This window comes from Callorhinus ursinus, unplaced genomic scaffold (assembly GCF_003265705.2).
Source record: "Callorhinus ursinus isolate GAN/ISIS: 27379988/994484 unplaced genomic scaffold, GSC_fseal_2.0 scaffold1, whole genome shotgun sequence".
Classification (NCBI taxonomy): Eukaryota; Metazoa; Chordata; class Mammalia; order Carnivora; family Otariidae; genus Callorhinus; species Callorhinus ursinus.
In genome coordinates, this window is record NW_027397063.1 from 50,266,396 (window position 1) to 50,291,093 (window position 24,698).

At 36.0% G+C, this 24,698-nt stretch overlaps 1 protein-coding gene across 1 annotated transcript in view; it reads right to left on the bottom strand.

Annotated features, from left to right (window-relative positions):
* The window catches only part of CFAP44 (cilia and flagella associated protein 44), a 135,167-nt gene that overhangs the window by 46,501 nt on the left and 63,968 nt on the right, over positions 1-24,698 (bottom strand). The window contains exons 20-24 of the mRNA XM_073893479.1: positions 22,375-22,430; positions 22,054-22,216; positions 20,471-20,601; positions 5,317-5,513; positions 3,575-3,749 (exon numbers count right to left, since the gene is read on the bottom strand). Of these exons, the coding sequence (XP_073749580.1) occupies positions 3,575-3,749; positions 5,317-5,513; positions 20,471-20,601; positions 22,054-22,216; positions 22,375-22,430 (722 nt within the window). The remainder of the gene's footprint in view (positions 1-3,574; positions 3,750-5,316; positions 5,514-20,470; positions 20,602-22,053; positions 22,217-22,374; positions 22,431-24,698) is intronic.

Below are 24,698 nucleotides of genomic sequence, written 5' to 3' on the forward strand. Positions count from 1 at the left end.
GGAAGGAAGGAAGGAAGGAAGGAAGGAAGAAGGAAGGAAGGAAGGAAGGAAGGAAGGAAGGAAGGAAAGAAATAACAGCTGAAAGCTTCCCAAATTTGGCCAGAGATACAAGCATACAGATTCAAGAAGTTTAATGAATCCCAAAAAGAATAAATTCAAAGATTTACCAAGACACATTATAGTCAAACTTCTGAAAACTAAGGACAAAAAAAAAATCTTGAAAGCAGCAAGACAAAAATAACACCTTACATATAGGGAGGAAGCAATTTGAATGGCAGAAGACTGATCATAAGAAACCATGGAGGCCAGCAGAAAGAAGCACAACATTTTCCACGTGTTGAAAAAGAGAAATGTCAACACAGAATTTTATGTCTACGAAGGATATGTCTATCCTCCCAGAATGAAGGAGAGATCAAGCCATTCTTAGGTGAGGGAAAGCTAAGAATTTATCACCACATACCAACCCTAAAACAATGGCTAAAGGAAGTTTTCTAAGCAGAAATAAAATTATAGAAGAAGGAACTTTGGAACATCAAGAAGGAAGAGATTAAAATGTTTAATAGTAAAAATATTGGCAAATACATTTTACTTTTACTATTGTCTAAGTTATGTTTGATGATTTAAAAAACCATAACAGTGTCTGAAATGTGTGTAGAGAAATTATACAATTATAATATAAACAAGGGAAATGAGAGGTAGTGAGGGGTGTAAAGGGACTTGAAGGCAGGTAAGGTTTTTACATTTCATTCAAGCTGATAAAACGTCAACACCAATAGACTGTATAAGTTGTGTATACATAATGTAATACCTAGAGAAAACGCTAAAAATACTGTACAAAGGGATACTCTCAAAAACACTATAATCATATTGGAACTCTAAAATATTCAAGTAAGCCACAGGAAATCATGAAAAAATAAAACAAAAACAAAAAAACCAGAGAGAACATTCTTTTTGATGGCTGAGTAATATTCCATTATTTATATATATATATATTATATATAACTATATATATTATATATAATATATATATTTTATATATATGTGTGTGTATATGTATATATATATATATATATATACACACACACACACACACACACACACACACACACACACACACACACCACATCTTCTTTATCCATTCATCTGTCTATGGACATCTGGGCTCTTTCCGTATTTTGCAATGATGTAGATGGAACTAGAGGGTATTACACTAAGCAAAATAAGTCAGTTGGAGAAAGATAAATACCATATGATAAATACCATATGATTTCACTGATGTGGAATTTAAAAAAACAAAACAGATGAACATAGGGGAAGGGAAGGAAAAATAAAATAAGATGGAAATTGAGAGGGAAGAAAACCATAAGAGACACTCAACTCCAGGAAACAAACTGAGGGTTGCTGGAGGGGAGGTTGGTGGGGGGAAGGGATAATTGGGTGAAGGGCATTAAGGAGGGCACATGATGTAATGTGCACTGGGTATTATATGCAACTGATGAATCACTAAATTCTACCTCTGAAACTAATAAGAAATACAGAGAACAGGAAAAATATAAAATAGCAGATATAAGCCTGAAATATCAATAATTACATGTGTAAATATATAAGTAAATCCATGTGTAAATTATATAAGTGATATGGTCTAAATCTACCAACTGAAGAACTGAGATTAACAGAGTGGAATAAAAAACATAACCCCACTGTATACTGTCAATAAAACACCAACTTCAAACAATAATATAGGCAGGTTGAAGTAAAAGAATGAAAACCAATATACCATTCAAATACTGAATTCTTTCTCCTTAAGATCAGGAATAAGTTGTAGATGTCCCATTCCATTTCAACACTATATTAGAAATTCTAGCCAGTCCAACAAGAAAATAAGGGAAATAAGAGACAAATAAATTGTATACAAAATAAAACTGTCCCTATTTACAGATGACAAGATTGTCTACACAGAAAATCCTAAGAAACCTACTAAAAAACCCTCAGAAAATAACAGTTCAGCAAGGCCACAGGATACCAGCTAAACATACAAAAAAATCAGTTGTATTTCTATACTAACAATGAACATGAACACATAAGATACCAAAATTAAAAGCACCATATCATTTACATTGCCAAAAAAGTGAAATATTTATGTCTAATTCGAACAAAATATGTGTAGGACTTTTACATTGAAAACAAAACACTGATGAAAGAAATCAAAGAAGATCTAAATAAATGGAGAATCATACTATGTCCATGAATCAGAAGATTCAACATAATAAATGTCAATTCCCCCTCCCCAAACTGATACACAGCTTTAACACAATTTCTATCAGGATTCCAGCAAGATTTTATTTGTAAATACAGACAAAAGATTCTAAAGTTTATATAGAAAGGCAAGGTAACTAGAATGGTTAAACAATTTGGGGGAAAAAAGAATACAGTGAGAGGACCAATTTCAATATCTATTACATCGCTACAGTAATCAAGGCAGTGTGTTTTCAGCAAAGTGACAGACACATAGATCAATGGAACAGAACATGAACTCAGAAATAGACACACACAAATATGCCCAGATGATTTCTGACAAAGGTGAAAATTGCAAAACCAATTCAGTGGAGGAAAGAGAGCCTTTTTAACAAATGGCGCTAGATCAGTTGCAATCCACAGGCAAAAACAAAAACAGAAAAAATGCCTAAATCTCACACCTTATACAAAAATGAACACCAAATAGATCATAGACTTAAATGTAAAATGTAAAACTATAAAACTTTTAGAAAAAAAAATAGGAGAAAATCACTGGGGACTAGGGCTAGGCAGAGTTCTTAGACTCGACACCAAAAACAAGATTGATTGAAGGAAAAATTGACAAATTGGGTTTAACACAATTAAAAACTTTTACTCTGCAAAAGACCCTATTAAAGTAATGGAAAGACAAGCTACTGACTGGGAGAAAATATTTGAAAACTACACAACCAACATAGGACTGGTATCTAGAACATATAAAGAACTCTCAGAACTTAACAGCAAAATAGAAAACAACCTTATTTGAACATGAGCAAAAGACATGAAGAGACATTTCACCAAACATATCTATAGGTGGCAAATAAAACAAATAAAAAAAGTACTTGTTAAATAAAAGTACCTCATACCAGCGTTTTTAAAAGTCAACTTTAAATGATGAGAGACCTAAAGGTAAAAGTCAAAACTGTAAGATATTAGAACATAAAGAAAAATAACTTTATGTTAGAATAGATAGGAATTTCTTAATCCTTAAAAATCACTGAGTGTATTCACAAAATGGAATTCCTGGGCCCAAAACCCTAAGGATCATAGAAGTTCCACCAAGGTATCACTACTCTAAAAGATCCAGCTGATCTGTCTTCAATACTCCATCTCTGTTTCTATTTCAAAGATATTTTGAAACATATTAAAATGAAAAAGTTTAGGGAAAGAAAAAGAAAGAAGAAAGAAAGAAAGAAGAAAGAAGAGAGAAAAGAGAGAAAAGAGAGAAAAGAGAGAAAGAAAGAAAGAAAGAAAGAAAGAAAGAAAGAAAGAAAGAAAGAACAAAAACACACTCACTTACAGTTCATCCCATTCTTTTTTTCGCTGCTGAATCTTAAGTTGGGCCCTTTCAGCTTTTAATATAAGTTTCTTTGTTTTCTCAATTTGATTTTCCACCATAATTTCGCTTAGGGTTTTAGGCCGAAATTTCTTCCCTTTCTCTATAATTGATTCTTCCTGCACACCAATGCTCCCACCTGTATAGAGAGTCAACATTTTTTTTTCAATCTTCTTGAAACATCAAAATGAAATTCTCAAATATTTTTTTAAACCTGTCACATTTTAAAAACAGAATATAATGAATCTGTAAATCACAGTATTTGTTAAACAACTAAAATGAATTTAACCCCATAATAAGTATCTTAGAATATCAAAATAAAGAGATCTAAGTCATAGGATTTGCTCTAAAGGACCTTATTGAAAAGTTGGCAAGACATATATAAAATAATTAGAAAACAAGATAAATAATGAGGGGCCACTGACAGACAAACTGAGAAGTTGGGTAGGAATATTTGTGAGATGGGGGGAAAGCAAGCAAGTCCTATTTGGCATGTATATTTGAGATGACATATACCGACTGCAGTGGTCTGTGGCCAATTGAAAAACTGGTCAGAAACACGCAAACAAACCTGTGATTTAAGAATTACATATCTGCTGAGGCAATTTCTTACTTTATGTTCAAGCTACAGAGAGATATACTTTGGAAAAAAAGTTAAATAATAATATGGGATGGTCATATAGTTATAACTCATAATTTCACCTTTCATATTTCAAATATATGGGAATATGGAAAAGCAGGAGTTTAAGTTGGCTTGGGTGGTCATATTTTATAACAAAAGTGTAATTCAATCTGGAATCTCTAAGAACTGTTAGAATTCAGAGAGGAGGGGAATGAATTGGTCACTCCAGTAGGAACCTGGGTAAAAAAGAATCAGGCATAATTAGGGAGCAGTGAGCAAGACAATAAGCTAAAAATACCAGTAGAACAGAATGGAAATGCACCATTAATAGGAAACAGACTAGGGATATACTGTGGAATGATTAAATACCACGAAAACGATTTCAGAATTTATCTGAAAGGAGCCATGAAAGTTTTCTCAATGAAGAGGATAAAGCAGCATTAATGTCAGTACTATATCATGGGCACCAACTGTGCTGTCCTTTATTTATTTTTGATTGGGCTCTCCAAGTCATTCCCAGAATTCTTGCCTTCCTCCTACTCATCTGCAGTCACCCTGTGGGCAGTTACAAGAGGCAGGTTGCAGAGATTAAGAGGTACTCTTTTCAAACCTGAATTCTCAGCTCATCATTCTGTTTAAAGCATATGCTCTTGGAAAATAGTTTGAAATGTCATGTTCTATCCCCACACTCTGGGGTAGGGCCCAAGAATCTGCAAGGAAACACTGCCTAGAAATGAGCAACCAAGAAAGCCTAAATTTAAGAATAGTTAGATGTTGGAAGTGAAAAATTAGCAGCATCAAGTACTCTAACCCACTCAGTCACATAACCAGGGTGGGTTTTCTTTAGCAGCCTGCATTAAAGAGCTGGTGTGGAGCATTTGCTGGAGGAACATGGCTTCCCATTCTCAGCCATACCACACATCCCATCTCCCTTGATTTTTATTCCAAAGGAATAAATAAAGGGAGACAAGAGATGGAGCTCAAGCCAACAAAAAGTGTTCAAAGGTTCTGCCTACAAAAAGAAAATTCAGTTTTGAAACCTTAATAAGTAAGGATTTAAAAGCCTTCTTGTTATTTAGGCTACCTGTATCTTTCCGGCTGTCCTTTCTTCCAGCTCCCTCTTTTTCTAACCTCTCCAATTTGCTTGTTCTTCTGTCTGATAGACTTGTTCGTTTGGACTTGGAATACTTAGAGGGCTTCACAAGCCTATAGGAGGATATCTTGTGATCACTTTGTATGGCATGAACCACGATAGTATCACTTTCCAATGACTCACGAAATCTGAAAAAAAAAAATAGAACAAGTATTTGCAATAGTCAGCGTTTTAATCAATTATACCATTTTAACAATTCTGCATGATTAATAAAATAAGACGACAACACACTATGCTTACAAATGATATTATATTGTGCTAGATCCAAAATTTGACAATGTATATTAACCAATGTGATGTGACGGAAGTTGCATAAGACTCAGTTAAAGAGCAAGTAGAATTTTCTTTCTAATGAAAACATTTAACAAAACATTATTAATCAGTATAATGCCTTTGTTTTGCTAATATGTAGAAAAATGAAAAACTTTCAGACTGTAATTTAATGGTAAGTGGATCATATCAAATTCTGACAAAATCCACCTACCATCTCATATGAGGTATCTCATATATATACACGCACATGTGTGTGTGTGTGTGTGTGTGTGTGTGTGTGTGTGTGTGTGTATGGCTCATATATATTACCCTTTTTGCCTCTAAAAAAATATTAAACTCAGGATTATTACCATCTAGTTCACTTTTCTTTTATAGCTCACAGGAATTTGTTCTCTATCAATTAATGGTGAATTGTTGCTATTTTTTGGCACTGGTTCATAATTATTCCCCAAATCTCTTAACTTTAGAATTTTACTTATTTATGTATGTAGCAATTATCCTTAGTTTATCTGCCTTTCTTACTATTTTTTAATCCAATCCTTTGAACTCTATTTCTTCTTTTAAATGGCTTACTATTTCTAATTTTCCCTTTTCTCTTATAGCATAGTATTTTTCTCATCACGATAAAACTTATTCTCTTCATCTTCTTGACTGCTGGAGTTTTACTTTAAATTTTAGTCTTTCCATAAAACACAGAAAACATGATATGGATGGTTTTGGTCCCATCAAAATTTAAAACTTCTGCATAGTTAGAAAAATGTGAACAAAGTTTAAGGCAAATGGCAGAGTAAAAGTGTTTCCAATATGTATAATAAAAAAAAATACTTACAGAAATAGTGAATAAAACTAAGGGGAGAAATAGAATTCAAAGGAAAATGAACAAGGAATCTTTCTCAGAAGATTAAATATAAATGAACTATAAATGTATGAAAAGAAATGCTCAGAAGAATATCAATGAACTACAAACATAAGAAAAGAAATGCTTAACTTCACCAGTAATCAGAAAAAAGCAAATTATTCAAGCAAGAGTTATCACATTTGGTCTATTAGATTGGTGGAGATGAAAACACTGGTAGTACCCAGTGTTACCCAGTGGTACAACTTTATTCTCTCCCCCATTCCAATCAGATAGCAAGGTAACTTATTTCCTTCCATATAATTAGTGAAGACACAAAGCTGAGGAGGGTGCAGCCTGGACAGGGAGAGAAAGCAAGGAATTAAGGAAGCAAGTAGTTGAAGGCAAGAAGATTGGGGAAGAGGTTCCACATGACAAGTGGGGATGATAGGCAAATTATGTCCTAGAGCTGTGGGTACATATTCCCTGCTTCTGGCAGCTTCTGGGGAGATACAAGTTCCCAAAGATAAGGACTGCATGTGTATTCAATCCTGGGAACAGAGGCTCCTGGCCTCATCAAAAGCTACCTGCTCCAAAAGAGTACAAAAACCATAGACTCAAACAAATAAAAAGAAGCAGGCAGGCTGAGACAATGAGCCTCACTAGTTTAAGAGTCATACTCACCATATGTATACATTCACAAATACAGTATGAATATTTATTAAAGCCAAACATAGCATATATTATATTGAAGTTTCTTCCTGAGAACTTCTTAGCTACTTTCATCTCTTGGCAGGTAGTCATCTAGATATAATTCCAAGATTCAAATATTCAGGTATTAATATCAGGTAACAAGTACCATGAATCACAGAGCAGAGTACCAGAGAGGAAACTGTTGCATAGGGAGAGATCTCTGAAGATCTCTCTTCCAGGCTTCAGGCAATTATTGATCACTACATGCATGTGATGAGTCCACCTGAAGCTGGGGAAAGAATCACCAGAAGAGAGCAGGCAGAATAATCCCCAGGCCTCACATAGGTTGGAAGAGCTTGTGTTCCCACAAGCCCCATAATACATAGGACATAGGATAGAGTACTCAGAAGGATTTTATCATAGCAGTGAGGAAAAATCAGCTCTAGACGAAAGGCTGCCTAGACTTAATTTGCCTAACACAGATTAAAAGCAAGGCTCAAAAACTCAGACTATTTCCAAGTAACTTAACTGAATCCCAAAATAAGACTTGAGAATATTTAAAAGTAACAAAAAATACCCGGCAGTCATGTGAAATGTGGTGAAATTCATAATGTCTGGCATCTAATCAAAATTTTTCAGGCAGGCAAAGCAGCAGAATATAACCCAAAATAAGAAAAAAATTTCCACTAATAGAATAGACCCAAAAAACACACAGATGATATAACTAGCAGACAAGCACATTAAAGCAATTATTATATTTTATATGTTCAGGAAATAGAGAAAAGCATGAGCACATTAAAGTGAACAAAATCCTTACCTATGATACTAGGAAATCAATAAATAATGATTAATAAATTCATATAAATACACTATTTAGATGTATGGTTATAACCACTAGAAGAGATATTAAAAGTGGATTCTCTTTCAGATCTATCATATTTATGGATTAAAATACTCAATATTTATTTTAAAATCTATTATGTCAAAGTTCTTCTATAGATTCAGTGTAATTCCAGTCAAAATCTTAGCAGGTTTTTTGAGGAAAATTGACAAGATGCAAATGACCTATGCAATACTGAAGATGAAGAACAAAGCCAGAGGGCTTATAATATCAGATATTAAGAATAATTAAAACAGTGTTATACTAGCACAAACACAGACAGGCCAATGGAATAGTATGAAGAGTTCAGAAATGAATATATATATATGTATATAAATATATAGTATATATAGTGTATATATATGTGTATATACATATACATATATTGTGTATATAATGAATATATATACATATACACACACATACATATATACATACACATATATATGTAAATATATATATATAGTTACTTGATTTATGACAAAACTATCACTACAGTCTAATGAGGAAAGGATGGTCTTTTCAACAAATGATACTAAGTCAATTGAACATCCATTTAGAAACAAACGACACATGGGAGGAAAAGATGGCAGAGGAGTAGGGGATCCTATTCCAACCGGTCCATGGAATTGAGCTGGATATCTACCAGACCACTCTGAATGCCCACAAAATCAGCCTGAGATGTCAGAAGATAGATCTGGATTCCTACAAACAGAATATTGCAAGCAGTTGGTTTCGAGGTATGAAGCAGGGAGCTGTGATTCCATGGGCACGTATCGGAAGATAAATGGAAAGGGGAGGGAGCCATGGGGATCCTGCACCACCAGTGAGCGATAGCCTCTGGTGCTGGGGAACAGGCAAAGACTCGCAGACTGGTAATTATGGGGAAAGGACTTTAGGGCAGCCCCGACTGAAACCCAGAGCGGGGAGGGCCGTGCCTGGAACTGGGAGCAGCTGGCGGTTTTAGAAGCACAAAGGGCAGAGACGTGCTTGACCAGGAGGCAAGGACTGGGAGCCCTGCTGAGGGGCACACAACCCAGGACGCTGCAGTTTATAGCAGCATAGACAGAAACAGAGATAGTGTGGCCTGGAGAGCTCACTGAAGAACAGACTGTGATCTCTCTGCTCTGAGGCAGAGGGTTGGAAACAATCTCTTCTGCTCTGACTCTCGGAAGAGATTTTGAAAGCCACCAGGGAGAGCTGCCAGAGAATAAAAGCGCCCCCCAAAAATGGTTTTCACTGAGCTCATCCCCTGCCACAGGGGGCAGGACAACTCTGCCCAAATAGGGTTGCCTGAGTAACAGTGGCAGGCCCCTCCCCCAGAAGACAGGCTGGGAAAACAAGAGGCCAGCAACCCTAAAGTCCCTATAAAACAAGTGCCTCTTGCTTGGGTTGTGGTCAATAATTTGGACTCTATACATTCCCTCAAGCACCCTTCAACAGAATGACTAGGAGGAGGAACCCCCAAAATAGGAAAGACTCAGAGACTATGACTTTTGCCACAGATTTACAAATGGATACAGATATATCCAAGATGTTGGAGATGGAATTCAGGGTAGCAATTGTAAAAATGATAGCTAGAATGGAGAAATCGATTAATGGCAACATAGAGTCTCTAAGGGCAGAAATGAAAGCTGAACTGGCAGAACTTAAAAATACTATCAATAAGATCCAATCTAATCTAGATAATCTAACAGCTAGGGTAAGCAAGGCAGAAGAACGAATTAGTGATCTAGAAGACCAATTAATAAACAAGAGGGAAAAAGAGGAAGCCAGGGAAAAACAACTCAAAATCCATGAAAATAGAATCAGAGAAATAAGTGACACCATGAAACGTACCAATGTCAGAATTATTGGGATCCCTGAGGGGGTGGAGAGAGAGAGAGAAGACCAGAAGATATATTTGAGCAAATGGTAGCTGAGAACTTCCCTAATCTGGGGAATGAAACAAACATTCGTGTCCTAGAGGCAGAGAGGACCCCTCCCAAGATCAAGGAAAACAGGCCAACACCCTGGCATGTAATAGTAAAACTCACAAATCTTAGAACCAAGGAAACCATCTTAAGGGCAGTTAGGGGGAAGAGATTCCTTACATACAGAGGGAGGAACATCAGAATAATATCAGACCTATCCACAGAGACCTGGCAAGCCAGAAAGGGCTGGCGAGACATATTCAGGGTACTAAACGAGAAGAACATGCAGCCAAGAATACTTTATCTGGCAAGGCTGTCATTTAGAATGGATGGAGAGATGCAGAGCTTCCAAGACTGGCAGAAACTGAAAGAATATGTGACTACTAAGCCAGCCCTGCAAGAAATATTAAGGGGGGGGGGGTCCTATAAGAGGAGAAAGACCCCAAGAGTGATACAGCAGAAATTTACAGAGACAATCTACAAAAACAAGGTCTTCACTGGCAACATTATGAATTCATATCTTTCAATAATCACTCTCAGTGTGAATGGCCTAAATGCTCCCATAAAATGGCACAGGGTTGCAGATTGGATAAAAAGACAGGACCCATCCATATGCTGTCTACAAGACAGCATTTGATCTCATTTTGAACGCAAAGTACATCCAGACTGAAGGTGAAGGGATGGAGATCCATCTTCCATGCCAACGGACCTCAAAAGAAAGCTGGAGTAGCAATTCTTATATCAGACAAATTAGATTTTGTGCTAAAGACTAAAGATAGTAGTTAGAGACACAGAAGGACACTATATCATTCTTAAAGGGGCTATCCAACAAGAAGATCTAACAATTGTAAATATCTATGCCCCCAAGATGGGAGCAGCCATCTACATAAGCCAACTGTTAACCAAAATAAAGAGTTATATTGATAACAAAACGTTAATTGTAGGAGACCTCAATACTCCACTCTCAGCAATGGACAGATCATCTAAGCAGAAAATCAACAAAGAAACAAGAGCTTTGAATGACACACTGGACCAGATGGACCTCATAGATATATACAGAACATTCCACCCTAAAACAACAGAATACTCATTTTTCTCGAGCACACATGGAACTTTCTCCAGAAGAGACCACATAATGGGTCACAAATCAGGTCTCAACCGATACCAAAAGACTGAGATTATTCCCTGCATATTCTCAGACCATAATGCCTTAAAATTGGAACTCAATCATAGAAAAAATTTGGAAGAAATTCAAACACTAGAAAGCTAAAGACCACTCTCCTCAAGAATGTTTGGGTCAACCAGGAAATCAAAGAAGAACTTAAACAATTCATGGAAACCAATGAGAACTAAAACACATCAGTTCAAAACCTACAGGATACTGCAAAGGCGGTCCTAAGGGAGAAACACATAGCCATCCAAGCCTCATTCAAAAAAAGAGAAAAATCCCGAATTCACCAATTAACTTCACACCTTAAAGAATTAGAGAAAAAGCAACAAATGATGCCGAAGCCATGCTTTAGAAGAGAAATAATTAAGATTAGAGCAGACATCAATGAATTAGAAACCAGAAACACAGTAGATCAGATCAACGAAACTAGAAGCTTGTTCTTTGAAAGAATTAATAAGATCGATAAATCACTGACCAGACTTATCCAAAAGAAAAGAGAAAGGACCCAAATTAATAAAATTATGGATGAAAGGGGAGAGATCACAACTAACACCAAGGAAATAGAAACAATTATTAGCAATTATTTTCAACAACTATGTGCCAATAAACTGAGCATCCTGGAAGAAATGGATGCCTTCCTAGAATGTATAAATGCCCAAGACTGAAACAGGAAGAAATTGACAACCTGAATAGGCCAATAACCAGTAACAAGATTGAAGCAGTGGTCAAAAAACCTCCCAAAAAACAAGAGTCCAGGGCTGATGGATTCCCTGGGGTATTCTACCAAACATTCAAAGAAGAAATAATACCTAACCTCCTGAAGCTGTTTCAAAAAATAGAAACAGAAGGAAAGCTTCCAGATTCATTCTATGAGGCCAGCATTATCTTAATCCCCAAAGCAGGCAAAGACCCCATCAAAAAGGAGAATTTCAGACCAATATCCCTGATGAATATGGATTCCACAATTCTCAACAAAATTCTAGTTAATAGGATCCAACAATACATTAAAAGGATCATCTACCACGACTAAGTGGGATTTATCCCTGGGATGCAAGAAGGGTTCAACATTCGCAAATCAATCAATGTGATAGAACATATTAATAAGAGGAGAGAGAAGAACCATATGGTCCTCTCAATTGATGCAGAAAAAGCATTTGACAAAATACAGCATCCTTTCCTGATTAAAACTCTTCAGAGTATAGGGATAGAGGGAACATTCCTCAAGTTCATAAAATCCATCTATGAAAAACCCACAGCGAGTATCATTCTCAATGGGGAAAAGCTGAGAGCCTTTCCCTTAAGATCAGGAACACGACAAGGATTCCCACTCTCACCACTACTGTTCAACATAGTACTAGAAGTCCTAGCAACAGCAATCAGACAACAACAAGAAATAAAAGATATTCAGATTGGCAAAGAAGAAGTTAAACTCTCTCTCTTCGCAGATGACATGATACTTTATGTGGAAAATCCAAAAGACTTCACCTCCAAATTACTAGAACTCATACAGCAATTCAGTAATGTGGCAGGATACAAAATCAATGCACAGAAATCTGTTGCTTTCTTATACACTAACAATGCAACTGTAGAAAGAGAAATTAGAGAAACGATTCCATTTATAATAGCACCAAAAACCATAAGATACCTCAGAATAAACCTAACCAAAGAGGTAAAGGATCTACACTCTAGGAACTACAGAACGCTCATGAAAGAAATTAAAGAAGACACAAAAAGATGGAAAAACATTCTATGCTCATGGATTGGAAGAATAAACATTGTTAAAATGTCTATGCTACCCAGACCAATCTATACCTTCAACACCATCCGGATCAAAATCCCAATGACATTTTTCAAAGTGCAGAAACAAACAATCCTAAAATTTGTATGGAATCAGAAGAGACCCCGAATCGCCAAGGAAGTGTTGAAAAAGAAAAACAAAGCTGGGGGCATCACACTGCCCAATTTCAAGCTATATTACAAAGCTGTGATCACCAAGACAGCATGGTACTGGCACAGAGGGAACAGAATAGAGAACCAATGGAGCAGAATAGAGAACCTAGATATGGGCCCTCAACTCTACGGTCAAATAATCTTTGGCAAAGCAGGAAAAAATATGCAATGGAAAAAAGTCTCTTCAATAAATGGTGCTGGGAAAATTGGACAGCTATATACAGAAGAATGAAACTCAACCATTTTCTAACACCATACACAAAGATAAACTCAAAATGGATGAAAGATCTCAATGTTAGACAGGAATCCATCAGAATCCTAGAGAACATAGGCAGTAACCTCTTTGACATTGGCCACAGCAACTTCTTTCAAGATACATCTCCAAAGCCTAGTGAAACAAAAACAAAAATGAACTTTTGGGACTTCATCAAGATAAAAAGCTTCTGCACAACAAAGGAAACAGTCAACAAAACAAAGACGCAACCCACAGAATGGGAGAAGATATTTGCAAATGACACTACAGACAAAGCACTGATTTCCAAAATCTATAAAGAATTTCTCAAACTCAACCCCCAAAAAACAAATAATCAAGTCAAAAAATGGGCAGAAGACATGAATAGACACTTCTCCAAAGAAGACATACAAATGGCTAACAGACACATGGAAAAATGTCCATCGTCATTAGCCATCAGGGAAATTCAAATCAAAACCACATTGAAATACCACCTTACACCAATTACAATAGCAAAAATTGACAAGGCAAGAAACAAATGTTGGAGAGGTTGTGGAGAAAGGGGAACCATCTTACACTGTTGGTGGGAATGCAAGTTGGTACAGCCACTTTGGAAAACAGTGTGGAGGTGCCTCAAAAAATTAAAAATAGAGCTACCCTATGACCCAGCAATTGCACTCCTGGGTATTTACCCCAGTAGTGAAAAGAAGGGCCATATGCACCCCAATGTTCATAGCAGCAATGTCCACAATAGCCAAACTGTGGAAAGAGCAGCGATGCCCTTCAACAGATGAATGGATAAAGAAGATGTAGTCCATATATACAATGGAATATTACTCAGCCATCAGAAAGGATGAATACCCAACTTTTACATCCACATGGATGGGACTGGAGGAGATGATGCTAAGTGAAATAAGTCAAGCAGAGAAAGTCAATTATTACATGGTTTTCCCTTATTTGTGGAACCTAAGGAATAGCATGGAGGACATTAGAAGGAAGGGAAAAATGAAGGGGGAGAAATCGGAGGGGGAGATGAACCATGAGAGACTATGGACTCTGAGAAACAAACTGAGGGTTTTAGAGGGGAGGGGGTTGGGAGGATGGGTTAGCCTGGTGATGAGTATTAAGGAGGGCACATATTGCATGGAGCACTGGGTGTTATACGAAAACAATGAATCGTGGATCATTACATCAAAAACTAATAATATAAAAATAATATTATTGTATGGTGACTAACAAAATAAAATTTCGGAAAAAAAAATGACACATGACCTCCATCTTATACCACCTCAAAAAAAACCAATATAGATAATGGTAAAACAATAGCGCTTCTAGGGACACCTAGGTGGCTCAGTGGGTTAAGTGTCTGACTTTGGCTCAGGTCATGATCTCAGCGTCCTGGGATCAATCCCTGAGTCAGGCTCCCTGCTCAGTGGGAAGTCTGCTTCTCCCTTCTCCCTCTGCTGCTCCCCCTGTTTGTGCTCTCTCACTCTCTCTCTGTCAAATAAAGAAATAAAATCTTTTAAAAAAATTGAGCTTCTAGAATAAATCACAGGAGAATTATTTCATAAATTGGGAATAGGCACAGATTCCTTAACTACAACATAAAAGCATGAACCATAAAAGAAAAATACTGATAAAATGAACTTTATTAAAGTTAAAAACTTCTGCTCAAAAAAAGACACCATTAAGAGAATGAAAAGGCAAGCCACAGATTACAGCAAGATATTTTACATGCATGCCCACACACACACGCATCATATATATATATATGTATCAGAAATACATGTGTCTTATATCTACAAAAGATTCCTATCGAGAAGATATGAATAACTCTTACAGCCCAATTTTAAAAATGAATAAAGAACTTGAACACCTAAGAAAAGAGAATATACAAATAACCAATAAATATAAGGGGCTAAAATCACTACTCCTCAGGGAAATGCCAATTTAAATCACATTGAGATATTACTATAGAATGGCTGAAACCTAAACAAATGACAATATCAAGTGATGACAAGCATGAGTGTTACGGGTTTGACAAGGAAAATCTGTGTCCTAAGATAGCCAACCTAGCCAACGAGAGAATCCCAGTCCTTGCCCCGGGGCTCTTCTGGGTTCTTCTCCCTGCTTTGCTTCCCACATGCACCAATCCGGGTTCTTCTCCCTGCCCCACTTTGTGCATGCACCAAAAGTGCCAAGTATACGGAAGTAGAAGTGTATAAATTGCCCCCTTTGTTTGTGCTCGGGGCTCAGACCTTTAGAGATCACTCTCCTCTGAGCCTGCCGGCATTAAATAAACCTCCTATCCTCCAAGATCTCCAGGTGCCACTTGGTTCTTCCATCAGGTGATCCAGTCCAGGTACCATAACAGGTTGAATGGTATCCACCCAGAAAAATACTTTGAAATCTCCCAGTATCTCGGAGTGTGACTTTATCTGGAAATAGGGTCTTGACAGAGGTAATCAAGTTATAATGAGATTAGAGTGGCCCTAACCCAAAGTTACTGGTGTGCTTATAAAAAGTGGGAACTTGGACATGCACAGAGAGATTATGTGAAAAAACACAGAACACCACTTGTAGGCAGATTTGGAGTAATGCATCTACAGGAAGGAACACCAAAGATTGCTGACAAAACACCAGAAGCTCAGAGAGGCATGGAGCAGATTCTCCCTCCCAGGTCTCCGACGAAACTAATAAATAGCATTTTTCATGGAACTAGAACAAGTAATCCTAAAATTTATATGGAACCACAAAGACCTTTGTTGAGAAAAAACAACAGAGCTGGAGGTAGAACAATCCCAGATTTTGTGATATGCTACAAAGCTGTAGTAATTAAAACAATATGGTACTGGCACAAAAATAGACACATAGATCAACAGAACAGAATGGAAAGCCCAGAAATAAACCCATGCTTATATGGTCAATTAATCTACAACAAAGGAGACAAGAATACACATGGGGAAAAGACAGTCTGTTCAACAAATGGTGTTGGGAAAACTGGACAGCTACATGTAAAAGAATGAAATTGAACCATTTTTTAACACCATACACAAAAATAAACTCGAAATGGATTACAGACCTAAATATGAGACCTAAAACCATAAAACTCCTAAAAGAAAACATAGGCAGTAATCTCTTGGATATCACCCTTAGCAACATTTTATGGATATATCTTTTCAGGCAAGGGAAAAAAAAAACAAAACAAAACCAAAAAAAATACTGTTGGGACTACACCAAAAGAAAAAGCTTTTGCACAGCAAAGGAAACAATCAACAAAACATAAAGGCAACCCAGTGAATGAGAGAAGACATCTGCACATGATATACCCAACAAGGAATTAACATCCAAAATATATAAGGAACTTATACAACACCAAAAAACCCCAAACAATGCAATTTTTAAATGGGCAAAGGATAGGGGACCTGGCTGACTCAATTGGTGGATGTGACTCTTGATCTCAGGGTCATGAGTTCAAGACCCAAGTTGGGCATAGAGCTTACTTAAAAAAAAAAAAAAATGGGGAGAGGACCTGAACAGATATTTTCTCAAAGACATACAGATGGCCAATAGACATATGAAAAGATGTTCAACATCACTAATCACCAGGGAAATACAAATCAAAACTACAATGAAATATCACCTCACACCTGTCAGAATGGCTAGCATCAAAAAGAAATAACAAGTGTTGGTGAGGATGTGGGGAAAAAAAACAGGAACCTTCATACACTGTTGGTGGGAATGTAAATTGGTGCAACCACTGTGGAAAACAGTATGGAGGTTCATCAAAAAGTGAAAAATAGAAATATCATACAACCCAGTAATTCCAGTACTGGCTATTTACCCAAAGAAAACAAAAACACTAGTTTGAAAAGATATATGCACCCCTATGTTTATTGCAGAATTATATATAATGGCCAAGATATGGAAGCAACCCAAGTGTCCACTGATAGATGAATGGATAAAGAGGTGGTATGTATGTATGTATATGTGTGTATATATGTATGTATATATACACATATATGTACATATATGTGTGTATGTATACACATATGTATATGTGTGTATACATGTATACATACATACATACAATGGACTATTAGCCATAAAAAAAAAGAATGAGATTTTGCCATTTCCAACAACATGGCTGGACCTAGAGGGTTTTATGCAAAGTGAAATAAGTCAGACAGAGAGAGACAAATACCATAGATTTAACTTATGTGTGGGATTTAAAAAACAGAGCAAGTGAACAAACAAAAAGACTCTTAAATGCAGAGAACAAACTGGAAAGGAGGTGGGTGGGTGGATGGGTGAAACAGACAAAGGGAATTAAAAGGAGATTAATAGGGGTGCCTGGCTTGCTCAGTTGGTGGAGCATGTGACTCTTGATCTTGGGGTTGTGAGTTCAAGCCCCACATTGGGTATAGAGATTACTTAAAAAAGAAAAAAAAGAGGAGATTAACAAATTTCAATTACAAAATAAGTCCTGGAGATAAAAAGTACAGCACAAGGAATATAGTCAATAACACTGTAATAATATATGGTGACTACACTTATTGTGGTGAGTACTAAGTAATGCATAGAATTGTTGAATCAATAGGTTGTACACCTGAAACTAATATATGTCAATTATACTTCAATATAAATAAATAAAAACCTATCTCTCCTCAAAGACAAAAACAAAAGCAAAAACCCCACACCCAACTCAACCAATACTTTGATTTTGAACTTCAGCCTCCAGAACTTTTGTCTGTTCTTTTAAGCAACCAGTCTGTTGTACTTTGTTATGGAAGCCCTAGGAAGCTAATACAATGGGGATCAATTGGAATTCTCATACACTGATGGTCATGGTATAAATTCGTTGAACCATTTTTGGAAAACTGTTTGGCAGTGTCTAGTAAAGCCAAACATGCATATAATCTATGACCCAGCAGTTTCACTCCTGGTTATAAAGCAAACAAATAAGTTCTTATGTCCACCAAAAAACATGCACAAGAATGGTCATAGCAGCATTATTCATCATAGCCAAAAAATAGAAACAACTCAAGTATCCATCAACAGTAGAATGAATAAATAAAATATGGTATAAGCATAGAAGATTACTACAAAACAATGAAAAAGAATAAACTACTTCTACCTGCAACAACATAGATAATCTTAGGCATGATGCTAAGTAAAAGAAGCCAAATATAAAAGAATTCATGCCGCAACATTCAATTTGTGTGATGAAGTTCATGGACAAAACTAATGTGATAAACATTCATCTCTGGAGAGCTGATATTTACTGGGAGGGGGCCACAAGGGAACTTTTTGGAGTGCTATAAATGTTCTTAATCTGGGTAGTGGATATATGTGATATATAACTGTAAAAATTTATTAAGCTGTTCAGTTAAAATTTACACATTTTACTGAATGTAAATTACATCTCAAAAAGGCCAAAAAAAAAAAAAAAGCAATTTCCTCATGGGGAGCCCTATTGGTACATGAGAGAGATTGGACAGAAAGTTGTCTTTCATTATAAGTCTTTTCATTCTAGCTTATTTTTTATTTTTTAAAGATGTATCTGCTCATGTGGTAACTAGATATAAAATAACTTGCCAAAAACAGAAAACAAATGTTTATTACATCATTTGGTTTATAAAAAATCTAATTTTTAATTTAAAAAAATTTTTGTACTATTATTTTTAAATTTTAATGCCAATATAGTTAATACAGTGTTATATTAGTTTCAGGTGTACAATATAAGTGATTTCAACACTTCCATATATCACCCGGTGCTCATCACAACAAGTGCCCTCCTTAATCCCCATCACCCCTCTCACCCATCCCTCCATCCACCTCCTCTCTGGTAACCATCAGTTCATTCGCTATAGTTGAGTCTATTACCTGTTTTGTCTGTTTTTTCCCTTTGCTCATCTGTTTTGTTTCTTAGATTCCACAAGCGAAATCACGGTATTTATCTTCCTCTGACTGCTTGCTTCGCTTAGCATTACTCTCTAGTCCATCCATGTCATTTCAAATGGCAAGATTTCATTCCTATTTATGGCTGAATATTCCATTGTATACATATACCACATCTTCTTTATCCATTCATCTATCCATGGACACTTGGGCTACTCCCATAATTTGGCTACTGTAAAAAATGCTGCTATAAACATAGGGGTGCATGTATCCCTCTGAATTAGTGCTTTTGTACTTTTTGGGTAAATACCCAGTAGTGTGATTACTGGATCATGAGGTAGTTCTATCTTTAACTTTCTGAGAACCTCCATACTGCTTTCCACAGTGGCTGCACCAGTTTGCATTCCCAACAGTGCACGAAGGTTCCTTTTCCTTCACATCATTACCAACACTTGCTGTTTCTTGTGGTTTTGATTTTAGCCATTCTTACAGGTATGAGGTGATATCCCATTGTGGTTTTGATTTGAATTTCCCTGATGATGAGAGATGTTGGCCATCTGGATGTCTTCTTTGGAGAAATGTCTGTTCATGTTTCCTGCCCATTTTTAAATCATTTTTTGGGTGTTGAGTTGAAAAATCCAATTTTTTTTTAGAGAGACAGAGAGAGAGAGAGAGAGAGAGAGCAGGGGGGTGGGAGGAGCAGAGAGAGAAAGAGAGAATCTCAAGCAGGTTCCATGCCCAGCATGGAGCCTGACACAGGGCTCAATCTCATGACCCTGAGATCATGACCTGAACCAAAATCAAGAGCCACCCCAGCTCTCTAAAAAATCTAATTGATAAATTTCCCAGATTTAAATTTCTCAGAAAGCTCAAGAAGATATCAGTAGCAGTGACAAGAGGATTCCTTGAGATTTCAAGAGTTAGTAGGTGCTTGGGGTGCCTGGGTGGCTCAGTTGGTTAAGCACCTGCCTTCAGCTCAGGTCATGATCCTGGAGTCCCGGGATCGAGTCCCACATTGGGCTCCCTGCTCGGCAGGGAGTCTGCTTCTCCCTCTGACCCAACCCCCTCTCATGCTCTCTCTCTCTCTCAAATAAATAAATAAAATCTTTAAAAAAAAAAAAAAGAGTAGGTACTGTAGGACACCTCTCACCTGACCACTTCGATTAAGCCACGATAAACAACTTCATTCAAATATATGTTCTCAAACATCTTAACTTGCAGGAAATATGGATCCTACCTATTCTGTAGCTTCATGAGGCCAAGTTGATGTTTCTCTTTTTCCCAAGCTAATTCTTTTTCCACTTGTTGAATTTTAAAAGCGGTTTTCCTGGCAATCTCAGCACGTATTTTGGAATCTATATCAAAATCCTGCAAATAAGTAGATTTGTTCACCAAATTGGGTACTTTTATCAATGTACATTATCAAACTTATTTCATACACAGATACAGATTAAGTTTTGTACTCAATTTCATGTTGCATTATAATTCTCTTCCAAATATCACAAACTCTCTCTGTTCTAGAAAAAAGTAACATACTTATCATTTTATTTCCACAAAATATGGAGAAAAGTTCTCAGAAATAATTAACAATACTGAAAATAGGGTTATATATGAAAAGATTTCCTCACAATAAAAACAATGAATAACAGAATGTTTGGAGAGTGCACAGTTAAAAAAAAAAAAAATACTTCCACCACCCCAGAACAACTCCTGGCACATAACCAGCTAGGCACAGGATAGACATTCATGGCACGCCTTCCCATGTGACCCCATCCAGGAAAGACAGCTGAGTCTTTGGTGTCTTTTTGAGGTTACCAAGTTCAAGCTGGATGTCCTTCACCAACAGGGCCATTTCTCCCATAAGGATATTTAGGTGCGTAATGTTTTTTACCTTCATTCTTGGAAAAATATCAGAGCCCACATTCAGACTAAATTGTAAGAAGTAATTAATCTTTCCAGGGGTGTTTCTAAGTAATGATATACATATAAAATGTTTAGCCACAGAACTCACCTCAGGTGTTCTTTATTTTGAATTATGTTACCCATATTCCATAAATGTCAACCTTTTTCTTAGTAAAATAGCATAAATATCTTTTAACCATTGCAGGTTGGTCTTTTTAACCAATATGAATTATCCATTATTATTTCACCAGAGCATTTTTCATATGGAATTGGCTAGGTGCCTCTAAAATTATAGGTATAGTCAGGATGATAAATTCTGGCTTTTTATTTGATTAGATTCTTGACAGCAATTCCACTTAGAAAGAAGTACACAATGAAAAGAAAATCACTAGCAGGTAGATGGGGCTTTGTAATTAGTCGGAAAAGAAAAAAAATTCAAAATTAGCTTGAACAATTTGTTGATTGTCCCCATAGCTACAACTATACTAAGTCATCTTTTAAAAACTTTGTAGACCTATCAGTTACTATCTTTTCGATAGATCTGGTGAGTTATAGAAATACAATCACAGAGAATCAAAATATATGTGTACCTATACAATGGTTGGATATCTTGGCTAGGTGTAGTAAGGGCTGATAACTAGATTCAAACCTGTATTTATATCTTAACTTGTTAGCCCCCCCCCAAAAAAGTGAGGTAACTAAATCCGGAAGTAAACTTTATGTTATGTAAGAAGGCTCTTCTGTATCTAAACCAAGTTGTGTGTCAAATTCTACAGTATTTTAGCTGCTGCAAACACACTGGCCAGATAAGGGGAAGCTGAAAGATGATTTTAAGTGTTCCTACTCTATCAGCAAAATAGTCTTGATCCAAAAAACAGTGTATGTTAAAAATTAAAGTCAAATTTATTTTAGGCTTACTGTTCGCTTAAACTGCATATGCTTTGGTAATCCTTGATTCATTTCTAGAAGTTTCCGAAATTCATTCCTCAAAGCTTTGAGTTTTTCTCTCTTCCCAGCCTTTATTTCTTCCACTTCTTTCATTAACTTGTCATGTTCTCTTTTTCTTCTAGCATTCTCAATACTGAAAACAGAAATTGAAAAGGATAATGAGATACAGAAACAGCATAAAGAGGAAACAAGAACTCAATAATTTGGAAATCTTTTGGTTTGGTTAACTTCTATTAAATGCCATTTTGCAACAGTTCAGGGCTAGCGAGTATTTATCAAAAATTCCCATACCTGTAGGCTTTGGGATCTTCAATATCTTCTGGAATTGGCTCTGTTTCAATCCCAAACTATAGAAAGGGGAGAAATGGTTAATCTTTTAAATTGTATACTTCTCTTAAAATACCTAATATGAGGTAAACTGAGTTTTTTCCCCTCTGCCAATTTCTAATAATTACAAGCCTACAAAGTATTTTCATAAGAAATAAATTAGGGAAAACTAGGGGGAAAATTGTAATTGATTAAACTTATTTGTTTCTGCTTTATTTAAAGAGGTAGGTAGAAAAAGTCTTGAAAACTAATGTGTATGCAAAATGTTAATATCACTATAATATGTCTCCAAAATGTGAATTGCTAATATCACGTGTTATTTAAAAAGAATACACACACAAAAGAATACACACAAATTTTCTAGGTCATTTGTTTTAACATTGTTTTTTAGCTTATCCCCTTTCATATATGCATAATTCTCCCCCAAATACCCTACATGTATACAGGAAGATTTTAAAATATATATATTTTTCAAATTAAAATTTTTTGAGTATAGTTGACATAGAATATTTTTTAAACTCTAAGCATTTCACTTGACTTTATTAAAAAAAAAAGACATACAGTGAGAAATGCACAGAATAATATAGTTCCCCCCCTTAATAAAGAAAGATGAAATCAGAAATAGGAATCTCCTTTTAGAAAGGAAATTAAGGGAACTATGAAGTAAGTCACTTAAAAGTACTTTATTCGGGTGCTATGCTATAAAATTTAAGGAAGGAGAATTATAATCCAGTGAACCAAAGTCTGAGGTTGTTAGCTAATCAGTTCCTAAGTAAAATTGAACTTGTTTATTCTCTATTCTTTTTCATAACAGATAGTTCTCTGGTTTATTCTCATTCATTGTGAAGAAATAAGGACTCTCTTTCGACCAAGTTGTATTATTACAGTACTAGTCTTTATACATATGAAATGTAAATCTACATATTTTTGTGTAAGATAAGGTTTAGAACTTTTTTTTAAGATTTTATTTTTAAGTAATCTCTACACCCAACATGGGGCTCAAACTCACAATCCGGGGATCAAGAGTCACATGCTCTACTGACTCAACCAGCCAGGTACACCAAAGTTTAGAACTTTAGTAAAAGTGAAGTCATAAGACATGACCAGTATAAGAGACATTGATGGCTAATACACTGTAATTACTGTTAATCACTTAGGACATAACTTGATTGAATTTTATTTTTTTATTCTTTTAATGTCCAGAGCCAAGCCCCTTGGTTTTCCATTAGCAGTGTGATCCCCAGGATACTCAGCCATCTAGCTCTTGGCCTCAGCTGTTTACAATTAATTTGAGTTAAACAGAGTTGCTACCAACTGTGCCAAAATATAGGCCAATTGTTCTCAATCCTGGCTGCACCTTAGAATCATGGGGGCTGAGACCAGGGAAGAGGAGAGCAAGATATTTTATAAAATACTGATACCTGGGCCTCACTTTCAGATATTCTGACTTAATTGCTCCTGGCTGGGGCTCAGGCATCTGTACTTTTAAGTGCTCCCCAGCGGATTCTAAAGAACCTTAGACCTGTGCAGAGCTTAGTACTCTATTCAGTTCTTTCTGATTTTGCATTCCTAAAAGCAGAGTCCACATCAGTGACATAAGAAATACTGATTGAATTCATAAATAAAAGGATCCTATTATACAAATGTGAAATGGATTTCTTCTGTCCAATACAGATTTCCATAGAGAGAGCTGGCACTAGGTAGAAAGAAAAAGATTTTCTTGTTCATATACTTTCTTATGTAATTCTTCCTGGGCTGGAGCTCTTTAGACAACACTCCATTCTCCTAACTTTCCTTCTATTAATAGAAATGAAAATTTACCTGCTCAAATCTGCCCTACTTTTTTTGTATCTTCTTTAAAGTTGGATGCTAATGTGTTCACAGGAATTTTAACTATGGTCTTTTTAATACAATTCCTTCTTCTTGAGGAGCAATTCTAATGGTTATTAGTGATTTTTTCCCCCAAAGGAACTACTTTGATAATAGAAAATTCAGGTCATGTGGTAGGGCAAATGGATATATTTTGGGGATCTGAACCCTCAATCTTCATTACAAATCCAATGATATATTATGCCTAAGAATAGAATAATTTAACTAAATCTTTGGTCATGCTCCATGTTGTCATATTCTAATACTAAAGACTAATACTTTTACAACCCCTATCAAACACACAAATTTTGGTGTACTTCCCCCATGCGCCTTCAATAAGTGAATAAATAAAAAGCAAAATATGTATCTGAAAAAGTTGTACATTTTGAAAACAAAGAAATTTTAATCAAGAAAGTGAT